The sequence below is a fragment of the Alligator mississippiensis genome, chromosome 8 (genome assembly GCF_030867095.1).
Source record: "Alligator mississippiensis isolate rAllMis1 chromosome 8, rAllMis1, whole genome shotgun sequence".
NCBI classification, from domain to species: domain Eukaryota; kingdom Metazoa; phylum Chordata; order Crocodylia; family Alligatoridae; genus Alligator; species Alligator mississippiensis.
The window spans coordinates 4954031-4975191 of NC_081831.1; the positions used below are offsets into that span (position 1 = coordinate 4954031).

The 21161-nt window shown below is 41.6% G+C and overlaps 1 protein-coding gene across 8 annotated transcripts in view; it reads right to left on the bottom strand.

The window, feature by feature from the left end:
* CEP112 (centrosomal protein 112) overlaps positions 1-21161 on the bottom strand; it is a 274221-nt gene that overhangs the window by 36973 nt on the left and 216087 nt on the right. For all 8 annotated transcript variants that reach the window (XM_014601930.3, XM_019494322.2, XM_019494323.2 and 5 more), the window contains one exon: positions 18161-18310. In XM_014601930.3, the coding sequence (XP_014457416.2) occupies positions 18161-18310 (150 nt within the window). The remainder of the gene's footprint in view (positions 1-18160; positions 18311-21161) is intronic.

The following is a 21161-nucleotide window of genomic DNA, read 5'->3' on the forward strand; positions in this document are numbered from 1 at the left end:
TAATAGCTATTGTCTGACACAGACATTTGCTGTGTATTCTACAAATGAGAAAAAAACAGAGAAATTATCTATATCCTGTGTTTTAATGGCTTTTCAAAGGCAGCTCTCTAACTCGAACAGCAGTATCTTTTAAACTCTTTAATGTACTATTCACTGCAAAAGTTGTAAAACATTTAAAGAGACAGCTGAGGCAGAATCAAATACGTCTCACTGTAAAGGGTTTCCCACATACTTTAGAGACTAGATTCACACCAGGGTTGTTGCCTTGTTACGGTTCAATGCATAGTGGGGGGATTTTGGCCTTAAAGTTTTCAGTTGGGACCATTCTCCTCAAACAGGAAAATCAAACGGGAGGAATTAGATGTAGAGTCTACAATTAAGGAATGATGTAGGTCACAGAATCATAGAAAACGAGGGTGGCAGGGACCTCAGGAGGTCACATCTAGTCCAATCCCTTGCTCCAAGCAGGACCACCCACAAGTATACTATCCTAGCCAAGGCTTTGTCTACCTGGGTCTTCAGGAAGACAAACCTCCAAAGATGGAGACTTTGCAACCTCTCCAGAGCCTTCCTAATGAGAGAGTTTTTCCTGATATCCAATCTAAACTTCCCTTGTTGCAACTGGAGCCCATTGCTCCTTGTCCTGTCATCTCCCCCCACTGAGAGCAGCCCAGCTCCATCCTCTTTGCAGCCCCCCCCACAGGGAGGTGAAGGCTGCTATCAAATCCCCCTCGGTCTTCTCTCCTGCAGACTAAATAAGCCCAGTCCCCCCAGTCTCTCCTCAGCTCCTAGCCATTTTAGTTGCCCTCCGCTAGACTCTCCAATGTGTCCACAGCCTTTCTGTAGCAGGGAGCCCAAAACTGGACACAGGACTCCAGATGTGGCCTCACCAGTGCCAAATAGAAGAGAATAATTGCTTCCCTTGATGTAAAGGGACCGCTCCTACTAACGCAGCCCTGTATGCTGTTAGCCTTCTTGGCAACAAGGGCACGCTGCTGGCTCATTCACTCAGGTAAGCAACTATTGGCAGTGCTCAAGAAATAATCTTCAGATACTGATAACTGTGGGAACTGTTGGAACCAGATAACAATGGTTCACTCCAGGTACACATTATAGATACCACATCTCAACCTTATCCTTTGGGAAGTTTTAAAGGTTTTAAACGTGGCGATGCTGGGATTCTGAGACTACTTGAGGTGTTTTTCCACCTGCCCCAGATAGACGACGGCTGATGGAAAGTACACATTTCATTAGTTTATCTTCTCGGACTGATGGACAAGCATTGGATATCCTTGATTACATGGTTTGGCTTACTTATCAGGAATACAGGACACCTTGTCAGTGATTTGTCCTTTCTTTGTAAAGCCTTCTCAAAGGATGACGATGGAGCAGTTGAGAATTTACCCAAGTTACTGCCATATGTCACGGAGTAGTCCATCTGGAGGCAAGATGAGGTGATTTCGGTAGCATTGCCATATATACACACATGCATGTTAGTATTACTTGAGCGCTATCTAAGGCTATATAGTCTATTTGCTGTCCTGGTGCTTGGCTGAGAGAGGGGACTCATCTCCTTTCATTTGCAATGCCAACAAGTTGTGCCATCAAATATTTTCTTCCATTAGAAATGAATTGGTCAATACTTACACGGTGACCACAGACAAATCTCCAGTCTGGCTACTATAAATTGCTCTGTTTTGACAGACTGCTTACGCTCAGAAATCACTATTTACATGCCCACCACATATACAGCTACCTCATCTCCGGAGTCCTTCCAGATGTTACCTCACCCACTGCCAGATATAAAATACGTTTGAATTATTAAAGGAATTACTGTTACTATGTACGTTATCTGTGGACGTGCGGGCTTTCAAAGGAAAACCATGATTAGGAAACAGAGAGTAGATTCAGGTAGTAAGGGGTGGCAGAAAGGAGTTTAAAAGTTGGGACAAACACCTTTGATGTGGGCATACTGATGAAGATGATCTGTGGATTTATAGTAGCTAAAAGAGAAGAAAAGAACTGAAGAGAGTTCAGATTTCAGTATTTTAAAAGCCTCTTCTATTAACTCAGTAATAACTGTATCCTGAGCTAATAAAGAAAGAACAATTTCGCTTTTGTACATATTCCAGGCCTCTATAGATATTTAGCCTCAGATATGTTACCTCAGGTAGAAACTTTCAAGAAAGACATCAGCCCAAGATGCGAGAATTGGAAAAGAAACCCCAAATTAATGTCTTCTAGATTCACAAATGTGCAGCTGAAATGTTTTCATGCAGGTAGGTAACAAGGGTTGCAATGTCTGAACAGTTGTTTGATCAGTGCCAAGCGAATTACTGCCAAACCTGCTTGGCACATCCAACGTGAGACAGGTCCTTTCAAAACATACACACACACACACACACACACGTAAATAAACATACATGTATATATAAACATATATACATACGTGTGTGTGTGTGAAAATTTTGCTACAAATGACATTTTAAAATGCAACAGTATTAAAAATAACAAAAAACCGACCCAGTTCTGAAGCACCACCAGTTTCTCATCGGTGCAGTTACATACCAGCCTTTTATCATTACACCTGCGCAGCCCAGAAGAGTGGAGATTTTCAACTCCCTTTTGCGCCTAAGAAAAACCTTCATCATAAGAAAGATGTAAACAGCAATAAAAAGAAGATATGGGCCAGTGTGACAAAACTAACAATTTCCCATCTGACTTGAGGGTCTGATCAGGAAGGGGAAGGAAGCTCTCCCGTTTGGCAGAGGCAGGCTCTGAGGATGACATTTTAAATAAACAGAATGCAAAACTAACTGCAGAAATCAAAGTTGTTTTTAATCATTAGAGGTGTGTGTTAGCACAAGCTGAGCTCAGACCAGTGCCAAAGTCCACCTGTGAATGTGGATTCTGCAGTGTTCAGAAAGGAGAGCAGGCCTGCGTAGAGGGCAACAGGAACTGAATAACAGCATACTAAATAAATGGAAAGTGATAGGTAAGGAAAGAACAGAAAATTAACACCAACACCTCCAACCGCACTATAAGCTCTGCACATCGATCACTTTTTGCTTCCCTGTGTCTTTCTGGTTTCCAAGCGTCACACCAGTGTGGGTAGATACGATGTGGTATTTTGGCGGGGGTAAGGAAGCGCATAATATCAAGCATGAGCTGACGATGGCTGCTTGGTCGATAGCAGTGGTCAAGGGTGTTTCCAGGGCATTGTATGCAGACAATTTGAACCCAGGGATACGAATCAAATCATTACATAGCCTCCTGTAATTGCTGTTTTTCCTCTGGCAAACTGCAAGAGCAAAGCTGTGCAGGATATGAATTATATTCACTTTGGAAACAAAAATATAAGGAATCTAAATATAGTCCTATAAGGATAAACTTGTGCTGTTTTAAGGCCAGCTGAATCCTTTATATTTCCCAGGTTCTGAAATCATCTAAATAATGCTAGACTGGTCCAAAATGGGCAGGGATCCCAAGACACGTCTAAAGTTTGGCAGCCTGATTTTTATACTGAAAATTTTAGCCTGCTTCTCACAAACCTATAAGCAACGGAGTCTCTTGGCATGCATTTCTGCCCTCCCATGTGTAAAACGGTGAATAAACACATCCCCTTCACAAGCCTCGGCATAGTCAAAAACCAAGATAAGTGAGGGGGCAGAGACCACGTGGGACTGGACTTTGAACGGCAGACAAGCACAGAGGTCCCCAAGCCATCACGCAGCAAATACAGAAGATGTTATGGAGCTCCAAGCTGTAATATTTCTTCCAGGCTACCAGTACATACAGCTGCTGGCATGATTGGGAAGAAATCCCCTAAGGATTTTTCTACGGAGTTTTCCTCCAGGTGCAATGCTCTGGGCCACAAAGAGGCAGTGAACACGTGCAACTGCTGCTAATATTTTCCATCAGGAAGACAGAGATACTCAGCCCCTCCCATGATGTCGTCCAAAGGAGACCAGGAACTTCCCCTACAGTGCCTAGAAATCTTTACGACCTCTGTGCGTATGGTTCCCACTCTCGGTTCACAGGTGCTTTCTGCACAGGACTTCCCAACACTTTCACTGGAAACATCTCTTAGGAGCTGCACATGCTGTTATGCTCCCCCCCTCCTAAGCGTGTAAAGGATGGAGGTGCCCAGCCTCCGCACACTTCCTTGGCCACCTAGAACCCAGAAGACAAATCTATAAACTGCTGGGAAGGAAGGCAGGTCACGGGATCCACATGCAGGCAATATTTTGAAGTATCCAAGTCACTGCGAGATAAGCTGTCCTCCTCTCCTTCCAGTTTCTGGAGCTCCCTGATACTGTTTAGACAGTAACATAGTTCTACATTTGGCAGGAAAGATCAACGAATGGCAAATTTGAAAGGAATACGGCTCTCTTCCAAAATAAAGGCATTTACCCTGTCCATTATTCAAGAAAATAAGCAAGAAAAATAGGCCTGAAAGCTCACGGGTGTAGGCTCTGCAATGAGGCTAAATCCAGCGTGCCTAACTAAATTAAATTCTACCCATATTGTATTGCTGCTCTTATTTTACCAATGAGCTGAAGGCAATGACAGTAGAAGTAATACACCAACCAGGGAAGTCCAGTAGTAGCAAATCATCCCTAAATGATACAGCAGAGTAACACAGGCATTGTTCCACCTTTCCCAACAGGCTGTCAGGAGGTGCTGAATGGTGACTGGGCCCTCTCCATTCCTTATGCCCTTAGAAAGAGGGATGTGAAAGCAGGCAAGGTGTCTATGCAGCCCCCAACAGACCCTCCTGGGGACAGCATGCCAGCTGTCAGGGCACGGGACACGTGCACAACCTGAGTAAGCTTCACCTGCATAGAGACTCAAAGGAGAATTATTTGTTACACGTCATCATGAAATGATTATTGGCTTTATTGTTGGGCAGATGATATGTACTGGCACTGAGAATCTTAGAATCACAGGGCAACAAGGTGCAGCAGGACTAAATTGAACTTCCTTTTTTTCTTCTCAAAATATCCATGTTACACAAAGGATTTCCTACTGGCCTCTAGCAATATTTTGGCTAAATTATGAAGGCAAATCAAAGCTCCTTACACTTAAAACCCAGGCATATTGGGATTGACTGGCTGATATTATTTCTCTAGACCTTAGACATTTTCTGGACCACTGTTTCACTTAGTTTTATTCTCAAACCACAATAATTGGTTCAGATACAAATGATCTCCAAGAGCTAACAATAATATTCTCTTCAATTGAGTCAGTTCTTCAGGAAGAAATTTGGCAAAGTGCTATATTTCATAGATGATTTTGGAACTGGAACCTGTAGAATGATTGCCGGAAGAAAGAAAATAGGGTGCACATTTCTAACACTGATGGGAACTGTCAGCTGCTGGTGACACTATTTGTAAGGTTCACATTTTACACAAATTTGCAAGATGAAAATGCCACTTTTACTGAGCATGAAATGATGAGAAACTCAATGCCTTGAAACACGAAATTTCTTCAAGTTGTGCTAATTAGAACGGTGTTTTTAAAATCAAATCTTTAAACTCCATACATATTTGTATCTTTTGATGTCTTACTTGGTTGCTGCTTTATGCCACTCAAGGCTTACTCAGAAAAGCAGAAGTTGGCCCCCCTGGTAGGCTGTCTGGGTGAGTTTGCCATCTGATCTCCTGAATGCACACACAAAAGTCTCTGTATAGTTTTTCCTTGCAAGTACTGTACTGGAGTTTGGAAAGCACCTTGATTTTAAATTGCGCTGATGCTCAAAAATGGCAGAAATATGGCAGCTCTGGCTGCTCTCCTTTAATATTTCTTACAAAATATTAAAACAAAATTTTTAATGCAAAGAAAACGAGAGGCACTCCCATTCCATATGGAAAAGCATCATATTTTAAAAATCAGTACCTTCCAGGAATGACAAAAAGTGCCACTGACTGTTCATTATTGATGCAAACTCTTGCATCTAAGTATGGTGACTATCCTTAAAAAATTCAATATTGGTCAATTGTATCAGAGATGCACCAGTTTTCCTAATCTATGCTTTAAAAAGAAAATGAATGTGAAACATATTAATAAATACTAATTTTAGTGAGGATAGTTGTATAGCTGCATGCATTTGTCATCCCAAGAAAAACATTTTGTTCCCTTTTGTTGCTTTTTCTGTTTGTTTTTTAATAATCTCTGACTATATTCATGAGATCTTCACATGCACAGAAATGCCTGCTGTAATACTAAGCTTTGGTGTTTCCTGTCCCTTCATGTTTGATCTATTTGAGGTTCAGAGTTATAAGCAGAGCTGTCGTGCCAGCAGAAAAATCTAAAAGGAATCTGAATATTCTTCAAGTCAATAGAAAATTTGGCAGATCTTTTTAATGTGCAAAGATGAAGCCCCAGCTGACCCCCATCCCATGCTAATATCTATGCCTCAGCCAGCACCAGGACTAATAAATAAGGAACGGCACTATATCGTTATATATAATTATGCATTTTTTTAACACAAAATAAGATTGAAAATTCTGCCTGCAAACTGGAGCACTCCAATGTAACGTGGTGGGATGTTACATTGAAATATATGCTGATAAGTAAACCTGGCCCATATCCCCTATCTTAGTTTACCAAACCCTGTTATCTATGTTACCGTGCCAGGCTTTAAAAATAATAAATGTTTGTGGCCTATGGGAAGTTCACTTTGAAGATGCCATTCGCTCCAGTGACTTTTTTGTTGGTGAGTTTATAATTCACACATATTGTATTTCCACCTACACTGCTGGAGGAGCCCCCAAGTCGAGGCTGTTCCAGAAGACAGAGGGAGGAAGGCAAGGCTCCAGGAAGTTATTGGAAACGGAACAAAGAACAACCCTTGGAAACTCTACAGGAGTCTATGCACAGTCTGTTTTGCAGATACTCTGTATTTGGAGGACAGTAGATACTTGTCTTTTTCTCTTTATCTTTTTCTAGTGAAGTCCCAGGGTTCTGAGCATGGGCTCTCCCCCAGCACCTGGTCCTAATACAAAGGCTGTCTGCTGTATGCCCTCCAGGCTTTCCCCCAATTCTTTCCTTCCAGACCCAGCTTTCTCCCAACATACAAGTTCCCCAGCTTTGCAGGACAGCAGAGCCACTCTGAAATGCAGGAAAAGCACAGTGAACCCCTCCATGATTTTCTTTATCATGGCAGCCTTTATGAAAATTTCCATTTTCACAATTTTTAAAAGTCTGTTCCTATTCCCCTTCACTGCTTTGTTTAAAAGGCAATACCTTTATTTCAAGCTTGTTTATGTTATGACTTTTTATTTACACTTGCTAATAGTTTAGGGCCAGATTCACCCTATTGATTATACTAAGAATAATTTTTGTACAGGTTTCATGATTAAAACAAGTTTTTATGAGCAATTCTGGGTTTTAAAATGCCTTTTTCTATTTTTCCAATATGCAATGCAGCAGATCATGAAGGAAAACTGCAACATAAACTATTCACGTTTTAATATATTGCTTTGTACCTATGGGTGTGTTTATCTTCCATAATTTTTGCATTGGTAGATATACTGTATTTCCCCCCTCCAGTACTGATAATGAAGAGGACTCCACATCATGCAGAGATACGACGTCAGCCTTGAAAGCTAAACACTGAAAGAAGCAATAATAATGCCAGAGACGTAAAAATACAACTTTCAGAGTTGCCAGATAAAACTGGACTGCCGTGCAGACACTAACTAGGTACCAGTTCCAGTCTGTTCTAAAACCTGCAAGTATGATTTCGCTGTTGGCCATAGCAAGTTCTTCAATGTGTTGAGACATGAAAAGTCAAGAGAAATGCCAGAGTGCAAAGCTTGCTGCAGGAAAAAAAGATGACTCAGTTCTTTGTCTCAAAAAGCATGTCAAAGATATTATAAAGTGCTTACAGATGCTCAGCCAGTGCTTACAAATGCTCAGATTCCTGCCTGGCGTTAGATATCCTGTAACTGCAAAATGAGAGCTTCAAAACAAGGAACAGTTTTTTTGTTACCAGAGTAAGTGAATGGATCTGCAATCCTGTTGCATAGGATTTTCAGAAAGATCCCTCTAGTGACTGTCAGAAGTTGGCATGTTTGTGGATGCAGAACTATTAAAAGCAATAAAACAGGTCCTAACCAGATGGCCTGCAGAAGTCACTGTCAAGTGTAATGATGAAATGTCGATGCCTTCCCTGAAATAAAGATGGCCAACTTAAAATAAAATTACAGTAAACTTTACAAAGACAAGTGCTAGTTAATTTGAAGTGTTTTCTTACTGGCTAAAGAACAGAACAAGCTCATTATTCATGTCAGTGAAATGCAACTGTGTGTTAATCAACCCTGGCTGCATCAATGTATATTCACCAAGACAAACTCAATCTTCATTTCATAGAAAGGAAACAAAGTCACCGAGTTACAAAATGCCTTCACTTTTACACTAACAGTGGCTTCATTTGATGGTTTTCTGTTCAGAGCATCTGATGAAGAGAGCTTGGACTTACAAAAGCTTGTGCTATACGCCTCTGATGCAAATAATCTATAAAGTACAAATCTACCCTGCCTTCTGCCTCTCCTTTTTCAAATGCTGCCCTCACCAGCTTCTCAGTCACATCATCAAGTCATGGCACTTGACAAAACAGACTATTATAATCTGAGGTCCCTTCCAGCCCTAATGTCTATGAAATCTCATTACCGTACATGCATCAAGCATCAAGGAAAGTGGAGAACATGCAAAACGTTTCAGTGTTCTGGACTAAACTTTTATTTGCCACAGCTGGAATACTTGTTGGCAGTCCTAGAAAGAAAAGGTCTCTACTACCTTCTCGATTTCCAATGGACAGACTCAGAAAAACAGGGTATGGCCACGTTACAGGTTTGCTATATCACTCTGATATTGTCAACGACGGCGCTGGAGCGATTTCTTGAGTTATTACTTGAGCACCTTTCATGGGTGTCTATATTCTCTTGGCATGGAAAAAAGGCATCTTACTAAGCACTGCCCCTGTAAAAATGTGCTTTAAAAAAAATAAAATTCTCAGATAATCATCAGCAATTTTAAGAATAAAAACAGTCAACATTTTTTAAAGGTTGGTTTATGAGTAATTTGAGCGTGAAGCATGAAAACAGTTCCACTAAATAAGCCTTTCAAAAGTGGTGTGTTGCTCAACTGTAAATCTGCTCTACTAATATCCTTTCAAAACCACCCCGGGTTGATTTGTCTGTCCTTCTTGTGATTGACCATTCACGATTCTGAAATGAAAGTAAGTGAAACAGAACAAAGCCACAGGATGACTTCCAGCTTGAAAACAAACAGCTCACCCCATCCTGCCCTCAGAGTTTCCTTTTGATAAATGCCTCCGCTTCACTTCAGCACTTACGTAGAGCAGTAGATCAATATTCCTTGGACATTTTCAGTCAACTAAGCAAAATACCTTGAAAATTTCTTGCGATCCTGCTTCAAATTTCTATTTTTGGAGAAAGCTTCTAATGGTGGAATGCAACCCAAACCCACCAGTGGCAAACTTGGCCAATACTTAAAAAAGCATTTTACATTATTAAAAAAAGAGCAGAAAAGACGGCAACTTCCGTAACATTGTTCTCAAAATGTACAACGATCTAATTCAGTAGCATCATTTCTGATTAAGACCTTGATCCAAAATTTTGATTGTGATTTGATTTTTATTTTCAAGCACGGTACAATTTTCATAATTCTCCCGTAAGTTTTACTAGATCTAACAGGGTTTCTGAATACATATGTTCTCTACATTTCACATAGTTGTTTTTTTTTTCCCATTTAAAGCATAATGGCTGTCTACAAACTCACTACAACCATGAGGCAGCACATACAGATTTTTAGATCCTACTCGGGTCCTGAAATGGGCCTCAGAGGGGAAGGTATCTGCTGTGATCGTGAAACTAAACTGGAAGTCATGAGCATCTGGTTCATTCCCGGCTCTGCTACAGACTCACTGCTTAACCTCAGGTGAGCCATTTGATCACTCTGCAACTCAGTCTCCTGTCAGGAGGAAACAGGAAGAATGCCTCCTTTCTCCCATCTTTTGTCATGTTAATCGAGATTAGAAGCTCTTTGAGGCAAATACCTTCTCTTACTGTGTATCCATACATTAGCTAGCATCAGTGAGCTAGTTGTGGGTAGCATTACTAAGCCTGTAACAGAAGTAATTATTAGAGTACACTAAATGTAATATAACAGAGATGGAATTTCCTTAACTTTCGGCCAATACATAGTTCTGCAGTGTTATCTAAAAGGTATGGGGAGGACAAGTGTAAAAACTGGGTGGCTTTAAAGGACTCCGAGAAGTGTTTTCCATAACTTACTGATGCGTTTGGACACTTTTTAAAAGCAGAACATTATTTACAATTTATTATTTACAATGCAGTATTTTCTAATAAACTGAACTGATAAGAAAACAGAAGAAAAGGTAAAAATCAGCATAGTCATGAGGTTTTGAAAAGCATGGCTTTCTGGCTGCTTAGCATCTATGAGAAGAGTATAAATAGCACAGGTGCATTTTTTACAACTATCTTCTGGAAATAAAGATGTTAGGCTTCCTAACAGAAACGTTTCATAGACGTCATAGTTTTTAGGGTTGGAAGGGACCCCAGTAGATCATTGAGTCCAACCCCCTGCCCTGGAAAGGAAAGAGCACTGGGGTCAGATGACCCCAGCCAGGTGCTTGTCCAGTTTCTTCTTAAAAACCCCCAAGGTAGGGGTGAGCAACACCTCCCTTGGAAGCCCATTCCAGATTTTGGCAACCCTTACCATGAAGAAGTTTTTCCTAATGTCCAACCTAAATCCGCTCTCCGTCAGTTTGTGGCTGTTGTTTCTAGTTAGCCCAAGGGGCACCCTGGTAAACAGAGCATCTCCTGTTCCTTGCTGCACCCCTGCCCCGATGAATTTGTAGGTGGCCACAAGATCACCTCTCAGCCTTCTCTTGAGGAGGCTAAAGAGATCCAGGTCCCTCAACCTCTCCTTGTAGGGCCTTGCCTGCAGGCCCATATATGTAGCCCTCCTCTGAACTCTTTCCAGGTTATCCACATCCCTCTTGACGTGTGGCACCCAGAGTTGGATGCAATACCCCAGCTGCAGTCCTACCAATGCTGCATAGAAGGGGAGTTTCACCTCCTTAGACCGGCTCGTGATACACCTACTAATGCATGATAGAGTGCGGTTGGCTTTGCTTATTGCTTTGTTGCAGTGACGGCTCATGTTCATCTTGGAGTTTACTATGACTCCGAGATCCCTTTCTGCCGCTGTGCTGCTTAAAGGGTCATCTCCCAGTGTGTAAGTGTGTTGGCGATTCTTTCTCCCTAGGTGCAGCACTTTGCACTCAACTTTGTTAAACTGCATCCTGTTCTGCCCACTTTTCCAACCTGTCCGAATCCACCTGAATCCGCTCCCTGCCCACCCGTGTGTTTAGAAGCTTTCTAAATACTCCAAAAGCTTTTAATATGCTAGTTTTAAATATATATATATTTACTTTTAAGAGAAACCCAAATGAAAGGGCAAGAGAGGAGCAATGACACAAATGAAAAATGAAAGCTGCCACAGCCACACACAAACCATGGTCACAGAAGGCAATAATCTGTCCAGAAGACCTGTGAGGCAGACTGGGATTTCAAGCTCTAAGTTCTATCGACAAAGATCTTGTCTACATGGGGAAATGTGCAGACCTAACTAGACTGGAGTAATTATTCAGCTATAATTATATCACCATAAGTCCCTGTATGGATGCTATATTCTTGAGTAAAAGTGACAAGAATGCCCACCCGGAGGTTTATACCGGTATAAATAGAGCAGAGTGTAATTATGCCAGGAACGTTTCTTGTGCTGACAAGCTCTCTCACACTGGTATTTGCATCAGAATAAAACAACTTCTTACTCCCAGATATGGCAACCTCCAGGAGATGCACAGTGGTGGCGTTCTGACTTCAACGTGCGGAGAAGTCTAGACCACTTCTGAAAAGAAAACTAGCAGCTTTCTTCTAAGTATGACCCTCTACGCTTTGACACGAAAAGCGTATCTAAAATATACTTCGGCATTTTTCCTTAAAATACTTAAAGTGCATTGAAGGAAAACGACCTTTATGTAATTCTTTACACTAAAAACAATGCCACAAGACATTCTCACTTAATAAAGGGGACTCATGGGTTTTTCTAACAGATTGCAATTTGGTGTTAAATGGGGTGAAATGAAAATTGTGTCCTGCCCTGAAATGTGCTGCCACCAGATCACAACTTGCTAATGAAATTTTGCCCAACCGCGTGAATAATAATTTATGTGAATATAGGGTTCTTGGCAGAATCCTCCACCCCTGATGGGAAAGGGAAGGCTCCTGCTTAGAGGAAAATATTCTCTCTTCCGTACTTCTACTTTGCCACTGTGGGCTTTCTACAGTTAACACAGGCTTTCCGAGGTAGAGTCGTACCCAGGGACTCTGAAGACATGCTGCCGCTCAGCAGCACTTTCAACCCGAAGATTCCCAAAACATTTCATAAATAGTTAAGCTGGGATTTCAGAAGTAACTTATGAGTATGTCCGTAGTACAGTGAGTGGACACATCATTGAGCTAGCTTTAAACTAGCTAGCCTGGATACTGGTAGTAGTCTAGCTAGAGACGCAGGAATTTCAGAATTTAAAGCTAGCTTGGGTATATCTATCTTACGCTGCAGCCAAAACAATGCCAGTAAAGCAGACATCCCATAAGAGAGTTGGACATTCAAATTCCACTGAAATTCAATGGCAACTAGGTGCTTAATTAGGCACCATATGTAATTCCAATTTGCAGTCAGTCTCACAAAAAAAAAAGGTAGCAATACTGATATTTTTTATTTTACAAGGAGAAAGACAGAGTACCTTTCCCGAGGTCTGCTATGATTTAGACACTATTCATGATCCCATACTAAAAACTATTTAAGCATTCTTATTTTGCTGTTGTGCCCCTGCCAGAACAGTAGAGAAAACTTTTCCTGTTATCACTGAGAGAGTACAAGATGCTTGGCAGTCCAGACAACAGCCACTGACCATTTCAAATGGCCTCACCTGGCCTTGGTTCAAAACTTTTTTATGATCAGAGCACAAGGGAACTGTTCCCATATATTAAGAAAGAGTTATATATTAACATTATACACAATATGGAATAGACATAGCTTAGATTTTAAAAATAAACAATAAATGCAAAAAACTGTCAAGGCCTTAAGGAAAAAGGGGTTGGTAGATGCATATAACTTCACACTAGAAAGCAGTTTCTGAGTTTTCCTTTGGCAGGGTGCAAAGGTGCAAATTAAATGCGCTAACAGCAGCAGGCTAGAATACATCTAGGGTAAGTACTACTAACGCACGCTACTGCTAAAGTTGCTAGTGTCTGAGTCCCATTTTCAAAAGTGATGGATGCTCTAAGTCACCTAGACAATTTAGAGAAATGTATTCCTATTTTCTAATCTTTTGAACATAGTTGAGCACCCATGCTTTCTCTCCATGCTTGATTATATGCTTTTTTAAATGAAACTGCACAAAAAAAGACACCCAACTCCATATTTCTATTTTGGCTGATTCAGCTGAGTAATTTAACACTGTGCGGGTGAATTTTGGGGCCTAGAAGAAGGAAAATTGACTGAAGTGCTAGTTCAGTTGGGACATAGATCATTTTGGTATAACACTTGTGCAATCATTTCTTTTTACCAACAGAGTTCAAACAGTCTGCGTCAGGGATCGGCAACCCCTGGCACATGTGCCAGAATATGACATGCAAAGCCATTTTGCTTGGCACGCCACGGCCGACCTAGGCTCTGGGCAGCTGCTGCTGGCCACAAACCCTGGACTGCTCACAGGAGGCAGCCGGGAGGCTGCACATCCTGCTGCAAGCAGCCTGGGCTCCGTGGCAGACAGCAATTGCTCAGAGCTCCGGCCAGATGTGGCAGGCAGCCCAGAGGTTGCAATCAGCTGTACTGGGCTCTGGAGCCCTGGCACCAGCTGCACACATGCCTAAGGTGCACAGCAGGGAAGAAGCAGGGGCAGTGCAACCCTGGCCTCTCCCCCGCTGTCCACCCAGAGATGCACATGCAGGTGCTGCCAGCAGCAAGTTGGGCTGGGGCTCATCTGACCTCGGCGCAGCTATCTGCAGCCTCCCTGCCACCTACTGCAAGCAGTCAGGTTCTGTGGAGGGTGGCAGGGGCCTGTCCACATCCCAGGCCAGCTGTGGCAGATGGCTGGGAGGCTGCAAGCTGCCGCACTGAGGTCTGCAGAGCCCCTGCCTGGCTCATTGCTGGCAGGGAAGGAGCCAGGGTTGCGCTGCCCCAGCCCCTTTCCCACCACGCACACCCAGGCATGTGTGGAGCTGCCAGCAGCCACAAAACGTGGCTGGGGCTCCGGATCCTGGTACAGCTGTCTGCAGCCTGCTCCATGGCCAGCAGTAGCTGCATGTGCACCTCAGGGCACATGGCGGGGAAAGGACTGGGGCAGTGCAACTCCAGTCCCTACCCTGCCGTCTGCCCAGAGGTGTCCATGCACCCGCTGCCGGGAACAAGCATCAAACCCCTCACAGCTCCCTTTCCCTTCCCTGCCTGGCCCTGGCACGCCAAGTCAAGACATGTTGAAGTTGGGGTGTTTTTGGCACTCCAGCCAAAAACGATGCTGACCCCTGGTCTGTGCCTTTCTCAGGCTGATATTATGCTCGCTCAGTGTGATCTACAAGGAACTGCATCAGAAGACCATTCACAAGCTTAAACTGGTATTAACATATGAGTGAAGAAGGCAAGTCTAGTGTACAGGGTGGCACCTCCCATAGTTTGTCTGCTTTTACAGGAGTTTGACACAAGCACACAGAAATAACAGGACAGGAGGTTTGTATAAATTGGGGCATGTGTGTGTACAAAATCTGTATGTCTATATGCACACAAACACACACACGTGTGTGCACCTATACTTTTTGCTGAGGTAAACCATAAAAAAGCAAATATAAGAATACATACAATTAAAGACAGTAAACCATTTATGTGCAGTTTCTCTATATAATAAAGTATCCACTGATTAATGTTTCATAAGCACATTTATCCCAAAGTTGAAGCCAACATCCATACTTAGATAGACACTACATAGACATTAGGGTTGGAAGGGACCTCGTAAGATCATCGGGTCCAGCCCCCAAAAGATATATAAATGACCTACTGCTGTTCAACTCCTTATCAGACCACTTTTATGCAGGTTTCAAATGTTTGGTAGCATAATCTGAAAATGTTGACCTCAAAGAACTTGAACTGATTCCCATACAAATCACAAAATCTGACCTTGACCTAAAGGTGACTGTTGATGCTGTGAATCTGGATGCGTTAAGAAATGTGGAAGAGTGTACACGACACTTGAGAATACCTCTCGCACTGACCCAATGAGGTGACTGACATCGAAGTACAAAGAGTTTGTCAGATTTGGGGCGATACCCGTCAGCAAAAGAAGTTCTCATAGGCTTTGTTTATTCCTTTCCTTAGCATTTAATATACTATGTTGATACTATAGGAAAAATAAGATTGATTAGCTGGGCCCATTTGTAAAATGAGGATTCGAGGTAGAAAGCTGACAGGCTAACAGGCAACCTAGCAAGCTTAGACAGAACCTTCTCTCTTTTTGGAGCAGGAAAGGTCAATATAACTGCTTTGAGAGAAGAGACATCTTTTTTATTTCAGTGTTAATATCGTTTCATTTCTTTTTCTTTCTTCTCTTCTATTTTTTTCTGGGTTTTTTTGGTCTCTGACTGAAGGTTGAATTATCATCCAAATTCTGCTGTGGCACTCCCCATTTGGAAATCACGCTAGCGACCACTTATGAAACTTCTCTGAGAACCACTCACCTCTCTGCAGGATGCTCTTCTTCCTTTAAAAATGAATTAATAATTGGAAGGTCTCAGAAGAAGTCGCTTGATACCGGATGAAGGAAAATGCAACCTGTTCCTTAATGCTGGTTTAAATCAACTAAGTAACCACTAACAAATACTCCGATTTTTGGCAAAAACTTCTGCAGGGCCTATTTGACATTAGGAATTGCCTCACCTACAGAATGTTTATTTCTCTCTCAAGCTTTTTTACCTCCCCACTTTATCATGACGGAGGTGAAGCAATATGGACAATATCATTAGCATCCTATTTTCACCAGTGACTAGCTTATTTTTGCTAAACATAGGATGAGGGGTAGAACAAAGCCCTTAAGCACATCCTTAACTATAACACGTTCTCCTTTAAACTCCTTACGTGACCAGTTGCTTTAAGTACACGTTTTACAGAAGTTCTCCCTGATACAAATTCACTATTTTCACACCTGATCTCATAGGGAGGATCCTTCAATACAAATGGTTTACAGCAGGGGTGACCAACCTGCCAAAAAGGTTGGCCCCCACTGGTTTAGAGGAAGGGCTTATTTTCAGCGTGGTCCTAGTGATGCTAAAACAAAGCTCCAGACCTCTGGGCATGATGTTTGGAAACTTTTCTCGCCAAACAACAGGCTCTGGGGAACAGGCTGCTCCCAACACTTCTGCAGGACCCAGCTCTACAGCATTGTCTAAAACTCCCCTTCCCCTGCTTGTAATTCCATTATTAAGTACTCTTTTCATTGTATATTTTGCTAATGATGGCAAAAAGCAAAATTCATGACAACTTCACACACAGGAAAAAGCTTCATCCTGAGAAGAATTTTATACAATTATTCCCTGATTAGTATTTGGTATCAATAGCCACTGAACTATTTCCAGCCCTTCGTTTCCTGGTTGACTGGTGACAAATTAAATGGTGCTGTCTTTTCTTGAAAAGTAGCAGAAGCAAGGTGAAAAACATTCTGGAATAGTTTTAACAAAGTGTGCCAGTCTAGGGCTTCAAATGCATGATAATGGTTGGGTACAAGTATAAAAAAGCCAAAAGCATCCCAAGTTGTATTAACAGGAATGTCACTTGTAAATTAGGAGCCGTAGTTCTCCTGCTGGAGTCAGCCGTGGTGAGGCCTCACCTACAGTGTCCCGTACCGGGCCCAACACACTTCAGGAAGGATATGGGCAGATTAGACAGAATTCAGACAAAAGTTATTAGGGGCCTTGGAAGCAAAACTTATGAGGAAAGGCCAAAAAAAATGGAGGTCATTTAGTTTTGAACAAGAGAAGACTGAGGGCAGATTTAATAATAGTCTTCGAATACCTGAAGGGCAATTATAGCAAGGATGAAGGTGGGCTTGCCTCTGTGGCAGTAGGGGACAGGACTAAAAGCAATGGCTTCAAGCTGCAGCAGAGGAAATTTAGGCTGGAGATTAAGAGGAATTTTGTGACTGAAGGTGGTCAAGCATTGGAGCAGGCACCTAGAGATGTTGTTGAATCTCCATCCCTGGAATGGTTTAGTCATGGATACTCCTGCCTTTAGCAGGGCGCTGGACTAGATGACCTGGTGAGGTCTTTTCCAGCCCTACTTTCTTATACTCCTATAAGATTTGTAGTGTATGATAGGGTGGGTAATTAAAATCCAAGGAATTACTTGTGAAAGGTTATCAACTACACTACTATTAATTAATATATTTTTAAATGAAAAAAAATATATTACAAAAATTGGAACACACACGATTTAATTTTGCTCAGTTTTGGGTTTCTTGAGCTAAAGCTACCTCTAATGATTAGGGTTCTGTAAAAGGGTATAATGAACATGTATACATGGAAGAGATTAGAGGATGACAGCAAGGAAACACCACTCTCTTTAAATAAATGCACAAACATGATTCTAGATGGGCACAAACTAATCCAGACCCACAGAAGTCTTGGAGCCCTGCTAATTTAAAGCACTTGTGGGTCTGGTCCCATATTTATTAATACAAACAGAAAATAAGACTAAAACAATCCGAGTTTGTATGAGAATATTTCAAAATAGGTCTCCAAGAAAAAGAACAGGGCAGTCTCAAATATTACTTCATATGAGCAGATTAGACTTGCCAAAACCTTACTTTTCATGCAGGCATATGATCTGCTAGAGGAAAGCCAGACTGAGTCACTGGATACATCAAAGTCAGCGTCCAGCGAGTGGGATGACTGTGTGCTGTACGAACAAGAATGATACCTGCCCGCTGCAATGATTTCAGAACGTTTAATTGCACTAAAACAGGTAGTAGCACCAGTGACTGAAATCCCCAGATTACCTTGATTGCTCTGTCATTATCTCTAATCAGCTGCTGCTTCTCATCTTCAAACTTTTGTACAGCATCTTGGAGCCGCCTTTCTGAAGCAAGCTGCTGCCGGCTGTTCTCCTCTGTCAGAGAGGAAATGGTTGTCTTAAGTTCAGCTATGATCTAAAAAGAAAACAGCATGCTAAAACTTTCTTCAGTCGGAGGCATGTATTTTGCATGTATTTAGGCTTGACATGAGAACAGAGTTGGCAAGCTGCACTGTACAAACTAAGTATTATAAATTAACATATTACACACTAGCAAGCGTGAAATTCCACACGCAGAAAAAGAATACAATAAAACTGTGAATGGCACGAAACTGCTGAAAACCAACTATTGTGAAGTGGTTTCCACTATAACATTCCGCAATATTAACTCATCAGAACAAAGCACATCTGCAATCTCAAAAATATAAGATGTTTCCAGTTTTCCACTTCACTGAAATAGCTATTGCAAATTTGCACGCTTATACAGAGTCTTAGTAATGCTTCAGAACTTCAGACAAAAAAACACTGCAATGAACATACCAACAGCTCTTTGTTATTAGAAAGATACAACTTAGCATGATACTGCAGATAAGAAACCGTTGTACTTCGCATGCTTAACTGAAATATGGGACTTGACACTGCATTTCTGGGTTGTTGAAGGGGACAGAGTGTTTGACAACAAACTTGGGATCCGATTCAATGGCTCCTGACGTTAAAGGACAGTGGATCGTGCCCTAAAGGACAGTGGGTCATGCCGTTCAACTGAACTGTTTGCACGTCTCACTTTGACGACCTGTTTGATCCTTTTTAGCACCACAGAAAACATGTTAAACTATACAGGAAACCCTCGCTATTCGCGGGTTCAGCATTCATGGTTTCAAATATTCGCAAATGCTGAACCCTCATTTTAAATGCACTTTATACACTGAATACCAAATCAGTGTAAATCACACTACTTTACTCAGGTGATGCTGCACTATTCCACGTCTCCCGAATTTTTTGTTCCACATTTTAAGGTGACTATAATAATTAGCTGGCTTCAATGGGAGGGCAGGAATTATAAACACATTTCTTCTATCAGAAGTTGACTGGTTAAAAAGTTGGGATAGCACAGAAGTTTAAAAATGTATTAAGAGAACTTTAACACAAGTTGACAGACGAGGAACTGCTCTGAGCAGTCGTTCTCGGGGGAAAAAAATCTAATTGTTTATTTTGCATAAACTTCAGAGAGAATTTCTTGGAATATCATCTTTGTGTGGGTGTTAAAAGTGAATGTGCCAAGAGGCCACGGAGAGTAAGATTGGGCTGATGTTGTCAGCAACACAACCACATAAAAGTCACAAATGACCTATGACTAATGTTAAGCTACAAAAAGCCATGTTCAAATAGCATTAAGGGGCTGGTTCAAACCCACAAAAGTAAAGAAATTCAGAATTAGGCAAAAAAAAAAAAAAAACCCTCCATTTTTACTGTATGCATTTTGTCAAACAACTATGGTATACAAGGTGTGGTTGTAACTTTCTGCCTTCCCTGATTTACAAACCACTCCCTAGAAATCGGTCGCAGACCAATAGGGAGGGATCATCTTTTTCTTTCTACACCGAGCACAGAAGAGTCCTGGACCGTAACTAGGGCTCCCAGGCGTTACAGTAACACAAATGATAATAACTGGTCTCCCAGCATTAGGGGCAAATGGAATTACAAACTCAAAGCCTGAATGTCTCTGTATGCATTCAGGAAGCTTTTGGGATCATATCAGTTTTCTGAGGTTATTTCTCCTCGCGGTAGCACAAAAAATGCAAAAGGTTTTACAAAAAGGCTCTGAAGGAAGTATTTAAATTTGACATTTCAGAGAGTCATTACACTTTCATGCAAATACATGTGGAAAAAAAATATGCACTTAAGTCTATTTTAAAAATGCATATTATTTACTCAGACATAATAGCTGTCATGTAAAAACGTATTTATGGATTTTTTTGATAAATACTTTATCAAATTTATCAAAAAAACGCCAAAACAAATAAAGTATCCTAGAATAATTAGGTAGCAGTCTCGAGAGACCTGTGCAACCCCGGTGAAATAGTTGCATCCACGGCTGTAGAGAGGTTCCACTTAGCAGGTGAAACAAAGGCCACTTTTGAAGGCTGAGATGTAGACTCTCAATACTATAATTTAAGTGTGTTTATAAAACAGCCAATCTGTAATTTCATATAGGTACATGACTGCACTGCACCTACCAATTATGAGGCCTTGGGAAACACTCTTGATATCTGTCAATATGAAGGGAATATTGGATTATTACAACCACTGCTGAAAATACACCCTTTTAATGCTTCTACCGTGGTCATGAGGCTCTTGCTTCACAGAGGCATCAAGAATGACACCTCCATGAAAATTAGTGAGGCTCCTTTTACACCATGAAAAACTAACTTTTTGATTTATCTACACACTTCAGCGTTGTCTACGTTTCAATACCATTTGCCAATTGAAATTCAAAAGCAGTTGTGACGAGTCACTCCAAACTGACACCTTATTTTACCTAATTTCAATATAAAGGTAAACTGAATATGCTCCCATTTTCAAAAGTGATTAGAAAACTATTTTATGCCAGTAAGAAAAGCTCACTGAGTTTTAAAAAACCCAGTTTTTTGTCACTGGTGAAATGTAAAATTCTCGGAGAATGCTTTTTCGAGCTGTGCCAGCATTCAGTGAACACAATGGATGAGTTAAGGCCATACACATGGTACACATCAAAACAGGACAGTTTGGACGTACTGCCTGTCACCAGCCATGTGGGCAAACACCACTCTGTAATCTCAAATGCAGCTGAGGAACTGCTAAAGAGCTTACAAAATATGTGCAGGCGAGGCCTGCAGGGAGAGTCATTTCTGCTTCAACTCCCAGTGACCACCGTAGGAGTCGATTGTTCTGAGATCCTTGCAAGACCAGGCTCCTCACAGCTAAAAAACAGTGATCTCAAAGAAAGG